An 18,992-nucleotide genomic window follows, 5' to 3' on the forward strand; every position below is an offset into this window, starting at 1 on the left:
ACTCCCTTTGCTTACTGAACCGTGTGGCTTACCATTTCTTTTCTCCTCCCCTGTTTTTCCCTCTTATTTTCTTCTTTTGAGACAAGGTCTTGTGTAGTCTAGGCTGGCCTCAGATATGCTGTGTAGGCACTCTTAATCAAATGATTCTGCACTTTTTCATTAGCAGTAATGTTCATTTACTTATCTTCATACAGATTATCTTCAGCGTCTATGGTGCTTTGCTTTTTTGTTTGTTTGTTTGTTTCTTTTCTTTTCGAGATAGGATTTCATTTCTCTGTAGCTTTGGAGCCTGTCCTGGAACTAGCTCTTGTAGATCAGGCTGGTCTCTTAACTCACAGAGATCCGCCTGCCTCTGCCTCCCGAGTGCTGGGATTAAAGGCGTGCGCCACCACCGCCCGGCTGCTTTGTTGTGTTTTAATAGTTATATTGCTTACTAAGAGCTCTGTCTTTTACTCATCTCCCCTCCCTCCCCCTTAAATTTTGAGACTGGGTTTTTCTTACTGTCCTTGGGGCTTGTTATATAGCTTCATACTTAGAGAGGTGCCTGCCTCTGCCTCCCTAGTCCTGCAATTAAAGGTGTGCACCACCGTGCCTGGCCATCAATTTTGTATTTAGGCATTAATAATGCTTTGTGGATCAAAGGAGTATCAGAAAACCCAAGACTAGAACTCCTGCCTCATACTGAACTGTAGAAGAACGTTACAGAGTTTCAATGAGGGTAACAGCTTTGCAGTTACCCTCATTGAAGTTGCAATGACAAAATACCGCCCTTCAGGGTTTTGTGTAAATGCTACAGCCTCTGGTTGTTGCACTCTTCATGGGTAACATGTTGGTTTTCCTTCTTAGACATTATGTTTCCATTATTAATCTGGCAGCCTCCACTGAGAAGTAAATTATAAAATAAAGTTTAGTAGCTGGGTGGTGGCGGTGGCACAGGTACTGGATTAAGGAATCTCACTCAGTACTGGGAAGACAGAGGCAGGCGGATCTCTTGAGTTCGAAGCCAGACTGGTCCACAGAATGAGTTCCAGGACAGCCAGGGCTGTTAAATAGAAAAATCCTGTGTTGGAAAACCAAACAATAAACAAAACAAAACCAAAATAAGGCTTTGTAATCAAAGGTTTGTAGGTACTTGGTAAGCAAAGGGTAATAGGTAACTTATTTACTCTGAGGAAAGTGCTGGTGGTGTCTTACCTAGCATGCCCAGAGGCCCAGGGATTGATCCCAGTACCACCACTACTCTCTTTAGAAACAAAAACAACAAAAGGAAATAACTTACAGAAATAGTAAAATTTATGTTATCAAAATTATTGTAAGACAAATTCTCATTTTCTGTTAATAAAAGTGAGAGTTCCAGGTTTAGTGATGTACCCTGAAGTACTACATGAGTCAGGGGCAGCCGGGCTCAGCACACAGTTGACTCCAGAGGCTTTTCTAGGGCTGTTGTCCACATTTCCTGACCTTCCTGAATCACACTGAGATCTTTGTTAGGATAGTGGGAAGTTCGGGTTGTGGAATAATTGGATGTTTAAATCAAACCATGAAGCTCTAAAGAATAATTACTAAATTGATAGAGAAATTGAGTTTTGAAAATTTTTGTTTTTAAATTTTCATTTTTTTTTAACTTTAGTTATCTGCAGATAAAGACCCTACTCTAGACCATGATTCTTTATGTTGTGATTCATCATGGTAATGGTATTTTCTTGAGCTGATTTAGTAAATTCTTCATGCACTAATGTTTTTTTCTCAAGGGTGAAAAAAGATCCATTTTCCCCCTCTGAATTGTAATATGGGGGTAATGTGGACAGATAGAAGGACAGGTCTAAAAATTAATAATTATTTACCTAGTTTTTTTACTAACAAAAAGAATTGGGACAACTGCAAGAAAAGCGGTTTTCTTTGTAATTTATTACCTTCTCTTCCCTTCAAAAACTCGACTAATTAGATCCGTTAGTTCTACTGCGACATTCTTCATTGCTTACTTCAGTTTACAAAGAAGTTTGATTGTGGATGCTCTGTAGTGGTGTTTGAAAGCACTGATGATTTCCTTAAAATTCTTAGTGGGAGAAATTAAGTATGAAGTTAATACTTGTGTTACTGCTTAAACTGGTTGCTAAAACTTGGTGCCTCCAGTTTATCACTCTTGTACATAATGGATAAAGTATTTTTACTTTACTAAAATATACATTTCCCCCACCACAAATACAAAGCTAATTTTCTAAGGTACAGGAAGAGGTTCTTGTGTATATTTATCATTAATAATCTTTTGAACAAAAATATTTTGAAAAAATGAGCTACTGTCATCTCAGATAAAAAGTTATGAAAGAAACCATTACCTTTTAGGATGCATAAAAGTCATGTTTTTTCATCCTGTGCTTTTATTAAAATACTGTGAGTGATAAAACTTAAAAATGTGGATTTTGAGTTATATAGTGTTTCTATACTGAAAATATATATTATATAAAATAGTAAAACTGGTTGATGGTTTTTTAGAGGTGAAAGAAGATGCTAAAGACATTAAGCAATAGTAATTCTTGCTGTTCCATCCATTTAGAAAGTGCTTATAAAAATCATAACATTTACTATTGAGTCTTTTGTGAAACTCTATCATAAATGTAGGCTTGTTACTTATATTAAAATATGGAATTCAAATAAAAAACTTGTACATTAGGAGCTTAGTTTTAAGTTGAGGAAACTGGTAAATTATGAACGTTCAGTATGTAGACTAGTAAAATAACAAGGGAAGCATAAGGCGGTAAATGGAGACAGCTTATTTGTAGGCAGGCAAGGTAGATCCTTTAGAAGAGAATGCTAACGTAGTCACATTGGGTGTTTTTCTGAATTATTTAAGGTTACCATGGCTCTTGAGAATGGGTGTCACAAGGTTATGAAAATACTTGGAGAAACATTAAGTGCAAAACAAATAGATTTAGATAAGTTTAAAATAGGTTTGTTATAGTCAGAAGATAGTTGTCATTGAAGTAAATGAAGCAGAAAAATAAGGCATTATAATGAAGCAGGAAAATAAAGTAAAGGCATTAGCAAATTCTAGTAACAAATTTAGGCTTTTACCATGGAAAAGAATGCCTTACATAGAGTGTTTATATTGTAGTGGATGGTATAGTAATTTAATCAATATCTAGAGTTGTTATGATTAATTCAAATGAGAGCTTATGACCTAAGTGACTTTTACTAAACCATAGACTTTGTGATTGAGCAGAGATAGTGTAGAGGTAGTATCTTAGCAGCCAACTGCAGATGAATAGCAATTCACTGAATTGGCCAAAAAGATAATTTGTCTTTAATAAAATTCTTTTAAGGTCAGCAAGCAATTGTGCTCTTGTTCAAATTGGTACTATTTTATTAAAACTATTGAAGTTAAAATATGTTTGCTTGAAAAATTTTTTAGGTTTTAGAAAAGCATTGACTTGTTTACGAAAGCTGATAAATATGAAAAATGGGTTTTAGTTTTTTACTAGGTAATATTTTAAAATAGACTTTCTTCTTGCTGGTATAACTAACATTTATTTTCTGTTTATTTTTAAGACGAGCAAAAATCAAATTAAAGTAGATCTTGTAGATGAGAATTTTACAGAATTAAGAGGAGAAATAGCAGGACCTCCAGACACACCATATGAAGGCAAGTACTTTTTTCTGTATCAAAATATTATGTGTATTAGAGCTTGTCTGAAAGATTGAGTCAGAGTTATCTTGAGCATCTATCTATAAAATTCATGGAAGGTAATTTTATTTGGCTTAGGGTAAGCTGCAGTTTATAAAATGATAGATTTTTACACTTAACTGGACTATTTTTTTCTTACTGAGCTTTAGCTAATTTTTAACAAAATTCTCAAATTCATTTCATAGAGCCAGGTTACAGGTTACATAGGCTAGAATTTAACATTCCATTTGTCTTATTCTCTTCTACGATGCCGTAAAGCGTCAAGCTTCTTTCTTTATCTTGTTTTCAATTCTGTTTTAAAGTAGCCACGCATTGTATAGCATGACAGGATTAAATATAGACTGTTAAGCCTTGAACTTAGATATACTCAGATACCCTTGATGTGACTAGTAACAAAGCTTGTTTTAACATTTTGACTAATAAGATGTTGGTTTTACTTTTAAAAGCTCCTTCTCTCTATCATTTCTTACTTCATTTGCTCTCATTATTATATAGGTTTTCAGATACTGTTCTTTATTTAAAACTACTTGTGATTATTTTTAAACATACAAAAACAAGAAAATAGCTTTGCTGATTTTCATATTTATGTCTTTTAGCTTTTTACTTTGAACCTGGAATTAAGTTTATGATAAAGGATGAAACTGTAGTATTTGGATTTATTAGTCAGATCTTCATTATTTGGAAATTTGGGTCATGTAGGATAACCATGACTTTTACAGTTTGCTTAATAACTGTTCAAATATTTGTTTAATAGAAAGCATATGGCCTTATGTGGTAGACCTTCCTTGTAAGAGCATTACATGTATTTTATCATTCAGTTTTCACCTAATCTTAGACGGTAAGTATAATAATTCCTGTTTAATAGACATTTGAATTTAGAGATAAGTCACTTGTCTAAGGCCACACTTCTTAAGTGCAAAAGCTGAGATTTAGCTTGCCTTTAACTTCAAAGTATTTGCTTTTAAATAACTTTGCTTTTGACTAAATCAGGATTCACCAAGTATTAGAAGTGGTGCTTATGGCTTCTTTTTTTGTTTGTTTGTTTGTTTTTGTTTTTTTTTTGTTTTTTTCGAGACAGGGTTTCTCTGTGGCTTTGGAGCCTGTCCTGGAACTAGCTCTTGTAGACCAGGCTGGTCTCGAACTCACAGAGATCCGCCTGCCTCTGCCTCCCGAGTGCTGGGATTAAAGGCGCTTATGGCTTCTTTAAATGTAATACTCTCAGTAATCTGTAGTGAATTTCAGAAAAACCCAGTTTTTTTAGGGTTTACTTAACTTTATTTTTTTATGTGCATTAGTATGAAGGTGTCAGATCCCCTGCAACTGGATCTTCAGACAGTTGTGAGCTGCTGTGTGGGTGCTGGGAATTGAACCCGGGTCCTCTGGAAGAACAGTCAGTGCTCTTAACCACTGAGCCATCTCTCCAGCCCCAGAAAAACCCAATATTGTTGGCAAATTTTGTTTTCATTCCAGACCTTATAAGATTCTATAGTATTGTTATAAATTCTTCTTGTTTTTTGAAATAGATTTTCTTTGTAGCTTAACTCTCAGCAGGTTCTCCTTTCCAGTTTGCTAAGTGTTGGGATTATAGGTGTGAGTCACCCTTGTCTGGCTTTCCCCCTACTCTCTCCCTATTCACCTCTGATTTTTTGAGACAGGTTCTTTTGTGACCTAAACTGTTCTTAGACTGGCAATTGTGTGGTTGAGGCTTGTTCTGAGCTCCTGCTCCTCCTGATTGCATTTTCCAGTTGCTGGGCTCACAAGCACAATCCATATGCTTCGGGCACCAATTTTGAAGTGCAAACAAAGATTATACTGAAAGTATTCCATACCTACTAGTATGTCTGGCTTGTACATGTTTGTCATGTTCCCTCCACCCTCCAGGGTCTCTCACTATGTAGCTCTGACTCTCATGGAACTCACTATGTAGACTAGACTGGATTTGAACTCACAGAAATCTGCCTGCCTCTGCCCCACAAAGTGCTGGGATTAAAACCATGCACCACCATACCTGGCTTATTTAGCTTTTTTGACATCCATTAGAAGATTTTAATAATGTCATAATAGCTTATGACAAGTATTATAATTGTGTTTTGTTTTTCTCTTTTATTGTTTTTTTGTGGTACTTAGGATCAAATTCAAGGCCTTGTGCATGGTCCCAAACAGTTATAAACTGAGCTATATCCCTAGCCTCATAATTCTTCCTGAAGTGCTTTTTGAGATAGTTCAGATATTTTTAAAATGCAAGAAATAGTAATATTCTAGAGCTCTGCAGCAGACTTACAGTACACAGGGACCTCTTGAGCTCAGTGAAAAGAATGTTACCTTATTAGCTATGTTTCATAAGTAAATGAACTTGTAACAAGTAGATAATATATAATTTTTCTTAATTGATATAAAGCATTCTATATTTATTAGAAACAAGTTGTTTATTTCTACGGGTGCTTCAAAATAAGAATATTTTTAACAGCTTTCCTAAGATTTGGGGACATGTGCTTGAAGAGTAGATTATTTTAAGATCTTTTTATTGTAAAAATGTTATAGCAATGTTTGAAAAAAAGTGCTGTTTAAGTAATAAACTTTTCTTTCTGAAAATAAGCACAGGTGAAAGATTGGTCGACTGCAGAAGGCTTGCTGTTTTGTTTTTGAGGCTGTGGGTTTTTTTTTTTAATTGTTTGTTTGTATTTTCTTTTTGCTGTTTTTTTTGGAACTGAGATAGACATTCTGACCTTAGAATTCATGGCCATGTACTTTTTGAGCAAGCTCTAAGACTGAGCTGTATCTCCTCAGCCTGCTTTTATTTTTGGTCTAACTTAAAGCTAAATAAAAGTTTATCTCTAAAATATTCATTTGTGTTATCATTAAAAAACAATTTTACATATAAATTTAAAAACCCAGATTGTCAAGAAAAATAAACATGGAAAATTCTCATATTGCATTTTACTTACTCAATTTTCTTAATTTCCTTTCCTAAATAACTTAGTGGTAAAGAACTAAGTTATTTTGTTATTTTTGTCTAGAAGTTCTTTCAAATTTGCTGAATTTAAATGGGCAGTTCAGTAATTCTTTTTTTTTTTTTTTTTTTTTTTTTTTGGTTTTTCGAGACAGGGTTTCTCTGTGGCTTTGGAGCCTGTCCTGGAACTAGCTCTTGTAGACCAGGCTGGTCTCGAACTCACAGAGGTCCGCCTGCCTCTGCCTCCCAAGTGCTGGGATTAAAGGCGTGCGCCACCACCGCCCGGCAGTTCAGTAATTCTTATCCACTTCTTTTCTTCTCTTTGGAGGATGTTAAAGTTCACAATTGTTTCTCTGGATATAGTGGGCTCATGCTTGTATCCCTAGCATTGGGGAGGCTGAGAATTGCTCTGAATTCAGGGACACCCTAGGGCACTTAAGTCCCAAAGTCCCAGATATAACTAGTCCACAGAGGATGTGTTTCATCAATTTACTCCCACCTCACGAGGTTAAAAAAAAAAGTTGCTAAATGCTTGATGATTGGAAGCTAAGTGTGTAGTGGCATGCTGGTAGTTAGCTATTTAGGAGGGTAGAGGAAGAGTTACTTGAGTCTATCAGTTTAAGGCTAGCCTATGTAACATAATAAGACTTATCTCTAAAATAAAGTCGCATAAAACATAAATAGAATAAAAACTATTCCTCAAAAGGTAAATAAATTATATTGAAGATTGTTGTGTATAATGCTTATAAAAGTCCCTTAGATATTCAGTGATGGGGCCACTTGTATGACTGTGGGCCCTTGAGATTACATTACCCAGAGTCAATTGGGTTATGATGTTTGCATAGGTGAGGTCACGTAATGATGTATTTCTCGTATCTATTGTCAATCAGAAATTTGTTGTAATATGGAGTGGCGGTGCTGCATCCCCGGCACCTGACCACCCACCCACATGGCTTTACCCGAAATAATTACACGGAAACTGTATTCTTTTGAACACTGCCTGGCCCATTAGTTCCAGCCTCTTACTGGCTAGCTCTTACATATTGATCTAACCCATTTCTAATATTCTGTGTAGCACCATGAGCTGGCTTACCAGGGAAGATCTTAACCTGTGTCTGTCTGGAGTGGGAGAATCATGGTGACTCCCTGATTCGGCTTCTTTCTCCCAGCATTCTGTTCTGTCTACTCCATCTACCTAATTTTCTGTCCTATTAAAGGGCTATGGCAGTTTCTTTATTTAACAAATGAAATTAACTCCTCCATCAGAAATTATTGTATGTTATGACTGATCTTACAGTGATTTTGTATGAAAATTGTTATATAAGACAAACGAATGTAAAATGGAGTAGAAATACCTCCACAATCTAACAGCATTTATGTAAAATATCTGTAGCTCTTAAACTACTCCTAAAATTATTTTAATCATCTAAGAAGAAAGAACTTTGTGACAAATCATAAAGCCGACACTTGGGAGTTTAGTCAGAAAAACAAGAGGATCTTCTGTGAAGAGAAGGGCCTGTGTGGGCCCTACACCGTGTGTGTGCTAGAGCCACTTACTCAGTGGAGTATAGTCTGTGGTTTTGTTCTCAAGTTTAGTAAACTGCTACAAAGGAAAAAGATGAGTCTACATATTTTTCAAGCCAATTGCATTATACCTGTATTTGGGGTTGTTACTTAATTCTTAATATAAATGGTTATCTCCATATTTACAAAATTCTTTTTAGTACTCTTACCTGTCTTTCTTTTGTTATGACTGCTTTTCTTTATATTACACTTTTACTATATGTTCTTGATCCAGATTTCTTGTTCAATTCATATATCATTTAACAGAGGGGAACTCTACCAAAAAAAATTTATAAGACATAAAGAATTGGAATCAAAGCTTTTGAAGATGGAGAATGATGTTGCATTTCTATAATCCCTGCACCTGAAAGGCTGAGACAGGAAAACTGCAGGTTTGAGGCCAGCCAGGGCTAGATAGTGGACCTTGGGATTTGTGAGGGACAGCAAGTGTGTGTTGCTTAAAGAATCTATTGTCAGTGAAATGCTCTTTATTTTTTCTGAGATTCACATGCATACATTCATAACGGTGGAGAAAGGTAGATTTGGTAGGACCCCCTGGTATACTGACAACAGTTCTCTACTTAAATTTTTCAAGAACTGAATATTTGATGTTAATAATGCCAGTAGCACACCTCTATGTTACTTTTCACATGTATATGAAGGAATAATATTGTAATGAGACATCTAACTTACATAACTAATTAAGTAACGTGGCTAGTTTTTTTTAAAAAATCTGGTTCATTTTCTTTTTTTTTTTTTTAAATTATTTATTTATTAAGTATACAGTATTCTGTCTGTGTGTATGCCTGCAGGCCAGAAGAGGGCACCAGACCTCATTACAGATGGTTGTGAACCACCATGTGGTTGCTGGGAATTGAACTCAGGACCTTTGGAAGAGCAGACAGTGCTCTTAACCTCTGAGCCATCTCTCCAGCCCCTCATTTTCTGATTATTAGAAAAATCTGTTAGTTTCATGTGTATTTGAGTAGCACCCTTTTATTTCCTTTTTTGAAAATTTATTTTTATTTTATGAGCATTAGTGTTTTGACTGCATGTATATCTGTGTGAGGGGGTCAGGTTTCTCCCCTAAAACTGGAGTTACAGATAGTTATGAGCTGCCATGTTGGTGCTGGGAACTGAACCTGGCTCCTTTGATAGAGCAGTTGGTGCTCTTATCCACTGAGCCATTCTCCAGTCTCATATTACCTGTTTTTTAATAGTGAATCTTTCATGTTAGTCATGAAATCTAGAACTGGGAGGTTAATTAGATGTAGAATTTTTTGGGGGGAAGAAGATAGAGAGACAAAGACAGAGAAAGGAGGAGAGGAGAGGAGAAGAGTGTTTAAGGCACGCTAGCTTTGAATGCTCTCTCTGCTCTGTAGGTCAGCAGGGTTTTGAATCAGGAGATCTTCTAGCCTCCCCATACCATGTACTATAGCATTGTAGGATTGTGCTACACACTCAGTTAAGAGAGGATATTCTTTGCCAGTCTCATCTCTTGCAAGACTTGCACCTTCAGTGATCCAGAACAAGGAGTTATGGTTCACTTTGAATACTTCATTTGAGAACCTAGCTACATTTTTCTTATTTTTAGAATTTTTAGAAATGTTTGTTTAACTTGTGGTTGGTAAAGGTAACATCAGAACCAAACAGAATATTGCTTTCGGTTTATATAAATTTTTGCTAGTTAGTACTTTGTAGAATACTTTTTGTAGTACTTTGTTAGAAGAGGATAGTGTTATTTCTTATGTTTTGTTCTTTGACTTTATTTTGAAATTTTAAACAAAATATTGACATCTAATTTAGGGACAAAAGTTGATTCTTCTGTTCGAGACAGGTCTTATGTAACCCAAGCTAGTCTTAAACTTTTCTATGAAGCCAAGGTTGGCCTTGAGTTCCTGGTACACCCCCTCAAACAAACAAACAAAAAAACCCAGGGTTTTTCTCCATAGTATCTGCTGTCCTGGAACTCACTCTGTAGACTAGGTTGGCCTCAAACTCACAGAGATCCCTTTTCTCTGCCTCACGGGTGCTGGGATTAAAGGAGCGCTCTCTCTCTCTCTCTCTCTCTCTCTCTCTCTCTCTCTCTCTCTCTCTCTCTCACACACACACACACACACACACACAGTGGTTTTCTTCTTTCTGTACTATCCAAGTTCTGGGGTTACAGGTATGTGACGCCATGCCTGTCTAAGGGGCATAAATGGGAAGACTGAAACTGGGGAGATCTAGCTAAGAGAGCTTCCCTTTCGTTAATGATATATCTGTGTATTTTGTCTCTATACTGTCTATGCTGTGATTGCTTGCTGCCCTCCCCCCTTTAAAACTTGTTTCCTGTTAATATCTCTTATCAGGTGGACTAGAAAAAAACAAAACCTCTGAACCTTATGCTGCTAATTAATAATGAAATATTTGACATTGGTTTTTCTATAGAGTTAATGTATTTTGGTTCTCTAGTTCTGTTACTGCTAATTAATATAATATGTATACAGTGGACTTTTAATGCTTTAAGTATTATAAAATCATGAATGATTAGTTTATTTTGGAATTTTAATTTTTCTCAGCACTCAATACACAATTATACTTATTTTGAAACAGTCTTTCAGTGTATTTGATTTCACATATTAGAGTTGATCAGTATTCTCAAATTTGTTTTTTTCCCATTTTTTTTTTAGGTGGACGATATCAGCTAGAGATAAAAATACCAGAAACATATCCATTTAATCCTCCTAAGGTATGGTAAACCTTTTTTTATGCATGTAGTTTTAAAATATTTTATATTTCTTGACTCACCTTATTAATGGATAAATATCAATATATTTAAGGACTTTATTAAAGTTACAACATTCAGAGTTAAATGTGAATAAACTTAATGGACAAGATTTCAGGCATTGGTCAATGGTTTACTTCTAAAGTTATAATGAGAAGCAAAGCTTACTAAAGCTAACCATTGATTGCTGTATATTGAAGTATAATTTGTATCTCATAATGGCCCAAATACTAGCTTCAGTTAATTAGCTATATTACTAATTTAGAGAAAGGTTCTTACTTGTTTTAAATAAATGTTGTTTAAAGAAGTATATTTTCTACACTAATTTAGAAATTATTTGAGGATCAGGGATTAGCTAGCTCATTGGTAGAGCACTTTGCTTGCATGTACTAGGCCTTGGGTTCTATTTTAATTACTGCCAAAAAGAAAGCCTCCAACAAAGCATAACAAAAACGAACAAACAGAAATGAATAAATCATACCGAGGAGTTTATCAATAAATCTTCTACTCTCTGCTTTTTTGGAGCTCACATTGTAGAAGGGAAAAGCCATTCTTTTAATGGTGATGAATATTGAGAGAGAATGGCGTTACTCTAGATGTATGCAACAGAGAAACCTAGCCTAAACATGGGTTCACAGAAAGAACAGCCAGTGCTCTTAATCTCCGAGCCATCTTGACAGCCCTCCATTCAACATTTTTAACCTGAGACAACTGCCCCCCCCGCCCCCATTTGAGTCAGTGTCTCACTGTACAGCTCTGAACTTGCTTGGAACTCCCTATGTATACCTCTCTGGCTTCGATGCCAAGAAATCCAATTGCTTTTGTCTCCCAAACACTGGATTTAAACGACCTTATTAGCCTTCCTGGCCTGTATTTTTATTTTCTCAAAGGTGTGTGTGTGTGTGTGTGTGTGTGTGTGTGTGTGTGTGTGAGAGAGAGAGAGAGAGAGAGAGAGAGAGAGAGAGAGAGAGAATGTGTGTGTGAATGTAAATGTTGAGTATGCTGAGTGTGTATGGGTCCCCATGGAGGCTGGAAGAAGATACCCCTTGTAGCTGGACTCTGGATACTAGCAGTTCTGAGACATTGTCAGCTGCCATTTGTGGGTCCTGAACGAGCAACAAATGCTGTTAGGTAATGAGCTATCCCCCATCTCATTAGTATTTTATAAAATTAATTTAATGCTGACAAAGAGTACCAATTCATGTATTGAACCTGTGTCTTTCAGTGTCATTATTGCTCCTATGTTTTATCTGTAGCTTTTAATAGTGTAATGTTCGTGATTAGCCTATCATAGCAGCTGAAATGTTTTGGGATGCATCACTCAGCCTGCTGTTTTTTTCTATTTAATAGATAGGAACCTGTAACCATTGGAGATGGCAGTTTGTAGGACTGAATGAGGCCCTCTGGTGCAGTACCAGAAACTGAGAGAAAATAGAACCAAAATACAAACAAAAAAGAATTACTGTGGTAGCAAAAATTCCAGGTTGAATATATTTCATTGTTTTCTGTTACTCTGGATTGAGCCTGTAGCCTTGTGCACATTAGACAGATACATTACCATTTAGCTTCACCTGCAGTGCTCCAGGATGAGTTTAGAGCACCCGACTCTGTTCTTATGAACATCTGTTTTATCATATGCCTGACTTTTGAGGGGAAACAGTTTGCTTTTCCTTTTGTAATTGTAAGATACAAGTAAAATAAAATTTGCCAATTTAACCCTTTGGGACAGAGTAGCACAGGCTGGATGTGTACTGAACATGACCTTGAACTGCTGATCCTCTTGCATTCACTTCTTGAGTGCTGGGATTTGAGGAAGGGCTCTCTGCATTCTAGCTAAACATCTAGAGCTACATCCTTAGTCCCCTTAGCCATTTTTAGTTGTATTTTTCAGTAGTATTATGTATTCCCATTTTGTTTAACTCTAAGTATTTATTCCAGAATTTTGTCATCTTCCTAAAATGAAATGCATGTTTATTAAACAGTAATTCTTCCATCTTTTAAAAAAAAACCACTGGTTTGGATGTGGTGACACACACCTTCAATCCCAGCCAGTAGTGGTGTGGGTGGGGGTAGGGAAGGCAGAGGTAAGTGAATCTCTGTGAGTTCCAGGCTAACCTGTTCTACATAGCAAGTTCCAAGACAGCTAGAGCTGCCGAGTAGAAGAGACCCTGTCTTACATAAAATCCCCCCTCCTCCCAATAAAAGCAAAGAAGAATCATTGTTCTGGTTTTTTTTTCATTTATCCACTTATGAGTGGATTTAAAAAAAATTATTTGCTTATTGTGTATTCACAAACATTCTCTCTGTAAATGCAAGTGGGCCAATGTGCACACATTTGATGTTTTTTTAAAGGACACACTGTGGGAGTTGTTTTTCTCCTACCACTTGGGGTCCAGAGATCAAACTCAAGTTGTAAGACTTGGTTTGGTAACAAGTGCCTTTGTTCTCTGAGCCATCTGGCTAGTAGTGGGTTTTTTATTTGTTTTGAGACTGTGTCCCACTATGTAACTCATAGAGATCTGCCTGCCTCTGCCTCTCAAGTCCTTCGAATTAAGGTATGTGATACTATGCCCAGTGGGTTTTTGTTTTTGAGAAGGGCTTTCCCTGTGTTGCCTGTGCTGGTGTTGAGCTCTTAGACTCAAGCAATATTTTGTTTTTTTTTCTCACATGGAAATGGACAGGAAGGAACAGGCTTTATAGCCATTACATTTTCTGTATTAGATAACGATAGTGATAACTGTCACTTGTGCTGTGAATTTTCATTTTCTGTAATGACCTTTAGCTCTGACAGGTGAGAGAACTTGGGCTAAGAGATTAACTAGCATCCAGATAATTGAGAATTTGGTTGTTTGTATGTTAGGTTATTGGGCTGAGATCCTGATGCAAAAGGAGTAAGAATAAATCATTACCTCACCTGTGTGTGTGTGTGTGTGTGTGTGTGTGTGTGAGAGAGAGAGAGAGACAGAGAGAGAGACAGAGACAGAGAGAGACAGAGAGTGAGAGATTCAGTCGCAGATCTTCAGGTTTATGTATCAATTGCTTTTTCTCACTGGCTCATGTCTTTAACCCTTTCAGGTTTTTTTTTTTTTCCTTTTCTATTTTTGTTATGTTCAGGTTGAACATGGGGCCTTGTGCCTACTAGGCAAATGCTTTTTACCCAGGGGTTCTTCTTGAGTTAATAAAAATAATTTAGAATTAGATGCTGATAGGCTGGGGATATAGTTGTTTGAACTCCCAGTTATTATGGGCAGCTCAATACTGGACGAGCCAATGTAGCTGTTTAATACATGAAATAAATAGTATTTTTCTTCTATTTTACGTGTATGCTTTTGTCTGCATATGTGTATCCGCACCACATGCATGCAGTGCCCTTGGAAGCCAGAAGAGTGCTGTGTATCCCCTGGAGTTGGAGCGCACTGGTTGAGTCACAGAACCCACATAAAGGGTCATGGTCTGTTGATCAAGGTTTCTGTCCCTCCTGGTCCTGCAGTCGTTCAGCCCAAATAAACACACAGAGGTCTACATTAATTATAAATAGATTGGCCTAGTATCTCAGGCTTCTTATTAACTCATAACTTATATTAGCCCATAATTCTTGTCTGTGTTAGTCACGTGGCTTGGCACCTTTTTTCGTGAGGCAGTACATTTTGCTTCTTCTGCAACTGGATGACTGTAGACTCTTTCCTCTTCCCAGAATTCTCCTGTTCTAGCCCCACCTCCACTTCCTGCCTGTTTGCCCCATCTCTACTTCCTGCCTGGCTACTGGCCAATCAGCATTTTATTAAGATAAAATTGACAGGGTACAGTTCATTATCCCACAGCAATGGTCTCTGTTCTTCCAGTTCTACAGTATCCAGTGCCTTCCTTTGGGCTTCTGGACACCAGGCATATACATGGTGCACAGACATAAATGTATGCACAACGTCCTTCTACATTAAAGTAAGACAGTAAAGATCTGCACCTTTGACTCTTTAAATCAGTTTATTTTTTTAAAAAAGAAACAAACATCTGGTTGTTTGAAATTGAACCCAGTCCTCTAGAAAAATAACCAGTTCTGTTAACCATTGAGCCATTTCTTCAGCTCTGAAATTATTAAATACCTATACCTATCTTTTCTTTATTATTTTGTAATTTTCTTAAAGAAATTATTTTTATTTAATGTACATTGGTGTCCCACTGTTTGTGCAAGTTGTCCAATCCTCTAGAACTGGAGTTATAGACAGTTGTGAGCTGCCATGTGGGTACTGGGACTTGAATCTGGGTCCTCTGGAAGAACAATCAGTGTTCTTAATCACTGAGCCATCTCTCCATCTCACCAATACCAATCCTTAAGGAGCAGGTCTGCTTTTTTTATTTAAATAATAGTGTTTTCTTTGAGTGAAGTATTTTCTATTATGGAACAAATATAGCATCTGTAAGTTTTTCATCAGCGTTAATGATGGAATTGTGAACTTGTGTCTAACACGGAGGAGGAGCTGTGATATTTGTTGACGTAAAGAGTGAGAGAGATGGAGATCGCAGGAAGAGAATAATTGTTGCTAATATGACTGATTAAGCAATATCTTTTGTTATGTAACAATTTTTTTATCTCTATACAATATTCAGATTTTTGTGTAGCAGTTGAACACTCACTATAGCTAGTAAGTTTTGAATTTCTTTTTTTTTTCTTTCTTTTTTTTAACTTTTATTTTTTATTTTAGACAAGTTTCTCTGTGTAGCAGCTCTGACTACCCCGAAACTCACTTCGTAGACCAGGCTGGCCTCAAACTCACTGAGATCTGACTGCCTCTGCCGCCAAAGTGCTGAGATTAAAGCCATGTGCTGCTGCCACCACCACCACCGGCTGAGACAGTTTTAATATGTATCGCTTGCCCAGACTTCTCAGCAGTCCACCTGTCTCTGCCTTCCAAGGGTTCTGAATTAAAGCATGTACCCTAGCACATGGCCTGTTATTTTGTTTTTTTTTTTTCAGAGTCTCAGTCCAGATAGGCCTAGAACTCTACACAGCTAACTATGACCTATATCTATGATTCTCCTTCTACCTCCCAGTTTTTACTTCATCCCTGCCAACTTTATTTTATTTTTTTAAGTTTTCAAATTTTTGTTAACTCAGTTCAGGAATTAAAGAAATGGGAGAAGTGTTGGTATATAGTGGATACCAGGTGGTTAGAACAATGGAGTGAAAAGCATGTGGTTGCTTAGGGGAAGCATAAGACCCTGGAAAGGCAGAGTGAGAAAGTAGGAAGCTGGTAATTAAACAATAAGAAAAAAAGAAATAAGAGATGGAATGCTGGCGTATTAGTCTGTCACTGCTGAATGGGTAGATGATAATCGTCTTCCTGAATAAAATTATTTTTTTGGATCATCTATATTCAAAATTCTTGTAACAGTAAATTATACATCAGTATAAGAATTAATTTAACAATTTCCTTGGTCCCTTTAATTCCTTGGTTCTGTACATATATAGCTTCAATAAATAATATATAGATTCCTTTCCCTTTAAAAACAAGATATAGTGCTTTGCAGTATAGTGTTCTCTGGGTCCTAGGTTTGAGATCCAACACTGTGGCTCACCACTCCCTCTCTGCAAGAACAAGATTACTTGTCCTCAGATTACTTGCCTAAATACTCTTTTTGGCATTTTTAGTAATAATTTAAAATTCTGTTTTTACAAAAGCTAGCTATATTAGTGTAGTACAGCTTTAAAATTTCTTTACACTGGAAACTGAGATGGGAGGATCCTGAGTTTGAGGTCATCATTTTCTAAACAAAACAAAATAGAAAGGTTGAAGAACTTTAAGATTACTGGAGAGATGGATGACTCAGCAGTTAAGAACAGTGGCTGCTCTTCCAGAGGTCATGAGTTCAGTTCCCAGAAACCATATGGTGGCTCACAACCATCTTATCTGATGGGATCTGATACCCTCTATGGCATAAAGTCCATGGAACACTCATATACATAAAATAAATCTAAAAACAAAGAAATTGCAGTATAGCTGGGTGTACTGGAACACACCTTTAAGCCTAGTACTGGGGAGACAGGTAAGCAGATCTCCTGGCTAGCCTGATCTACATAGTTCCAGGCCTGTCAGGGATATGTAGTGAGACTTTGTCTCAAAATATATTAAAAAATTACAAAATGCTGTGCTTTCCATGAGATATTGCTGATAATTTCAGTTATTCTTTGATGTCTTTATGAATTTAATGTATTGATTGATTATTAAGTTGTACATTTTTGTGCTTATCTCTTACAAAGAAATTGTCACTGGAGGGCTGGATGGTTCAGTTTAAAGCTCTTGCTGCTTTCCCAGAGGACCTGAGATCAGTTGCAGACACGCATCTTAGGCAGCTCCAAGTAATCTGACATCCATTTCTAGCCTTTTCAGGGACCCATTCAAGTGTAGTTTAAATGCACTCACATGTGTGTACACACATGTACATGGTGGGCCGTGGTGATGCTTGCAGAGGCTAGATCTCAGTATTCAAAGCCAGCCTGGTCTACAGAGCAAGTTCCAGGACAGCCAGGACTACACAGAGAAACTTTGTTTGGAAGAACAAAAGAAATGGTTACTGTGCATAAGTCCTATATGTCTTAGTGACTTTGTCTGTATTTAAAAGAGCTCTTGTTGCCAAGTTATATGCCTTTAATCCCAGCATTGGGGAGGCAGAAGCTGGCAGATCTCTGAGTTTGAGGCTAACCAGGTCTACAGAGCAAGTTCCAGGATAGGTTCCAAAGCTACAGAGAGACCCTGACTTGAGAAACTGAAAAATAAAAGGGTGTGTGTGGGGGGGGCAGACTCTTGTTTTATCCCCAGGATAACAGTTTTGTCATAATAGTGTCAGGTCCTTTAGACACTGGAGATGCTATACCAGGTGGCTGGAGACCAAACGAGGCAGAAATTAAAGATGTAAAGTTAATTGTATAACAGGAAAAAGTAGAGAAAGCTGTGGGATTAGGTTAGGAAGAGGTGATAAATAATGGAAGCTAAAAATATGAGTTTAGTGCAGGGAAGAGAGTATAGAAGAATGTTACTGAGAAAAGAAATAGCATACAAAATTCAGGCAGCAAAACAACAACAAAATTCTTGAATATGATACTGAGGCAGAGAGTAGAATGTGGGATGAAGTGTGAGCTGTGGTCTAAAGTCAAGCTAATAGCATGATCTTATACCAGGTGAATGAGCCTGGCCTGTCACAAATGCAATCAGTAGTGATCATTCTTTAGAGCTATTGAGAGAGGATAGGTATCATTGAATACAGTGATATAATATTTATTATTGTTTTGTTTTTGTAGCCCTTGTTGGTATGAATTTTCTCTGTAAATCAGGCTGGCCTCCAACTCTCACAGATCTGTTTGCTGGTTCCCCAGTGCTAGGATTAAAGATGTTAGCTACCACGGCTATCTTGATTTTAGTTTTCTTCATTAGTGTTAGACATATAATAGTAGGCCTTCAAATATTCCTGAATTATATAATAATGTTTGAGAATAACTTGTATAGGGAAATTAGGACCATTATAAGCCATTAGTACATATGCATCCATTTTTCTTTAAGCCTGTTATGCACTTTATCTCACACTTAAGTAGGTATCATTTAATGTTTCTTTTTGGTTTTACATGCTATTTTATTGGATTTGATATTGGATTTTTCATCTAGCATAATTCTAGGTACAGTGTAAATATATGATAACTGTTAGGTGTGTTTGTATGTAAAATGTGCGTTAGAAACATTAAACATATGTCATTGACCTTTGCCCTTACCCTTGACATACTGTGAAAGCTTTGCTTTCTATATGCTTCCTTGGAAAACTATCATAAAGTATATCATTTCTCTTGATGTCATTTTCTTCTAGTTCTATTTTACCTTTACATGTTGGGTTTTTTTTGTTTTGTTTTGTTTATCTCTTGTTGCTTAAAAACTCAAGTGTGCTTTATATTCTAGGTCCGGTTTATCACTAAAATATGGCATCCTAATATTAGTTCCGTCACAGGGGCTATTTGTTTGGATATCCTGAAAGATCAATGGTAA

General features: G+C 36.7%; 1 protein-coding gene across 1 annotated transcript in view; it reads left to right on the top strand.

The window, feature by feature from the left end:
- Positions 1–18,992, top strand: part of Ube2k (ubiquitin conjugating enzyme E2 K) — a 60,756-nt gene that overhangs the window by 25,808 nt on the left and 15,956 nt on the right. The window contains exons 2-4 of the mRNA XM_057772542.1: positions 3,547–3,640; positions 10,871–10,929; positions 18,906–18,988. Coding sequence (XP_057628525.1) covers positions 3,547–3,640; positions 10,871–10,929; positions 18,906–18,988 — 236 coding nt within the window. The remainder of the gene's footprint in view (positions 1–3,546; positions 3,641–10,870; positions 10,930–18,905; positions 18,989–18,992) is intronic.

The sequence above is a fragment of the Chionomys nivalis genome, chromosome 6 (genome assembly GCF_950005125.1).
Source record: "Chionomys nivalis chromosome 6, mChiNiv1.1, whole genome shotgun sequence".
NCBI lineage: Eukaryota > Metazoa > Chordata > Mammalia > Rodentia > Cricetidae > Chionomys > Chionomys nivalis.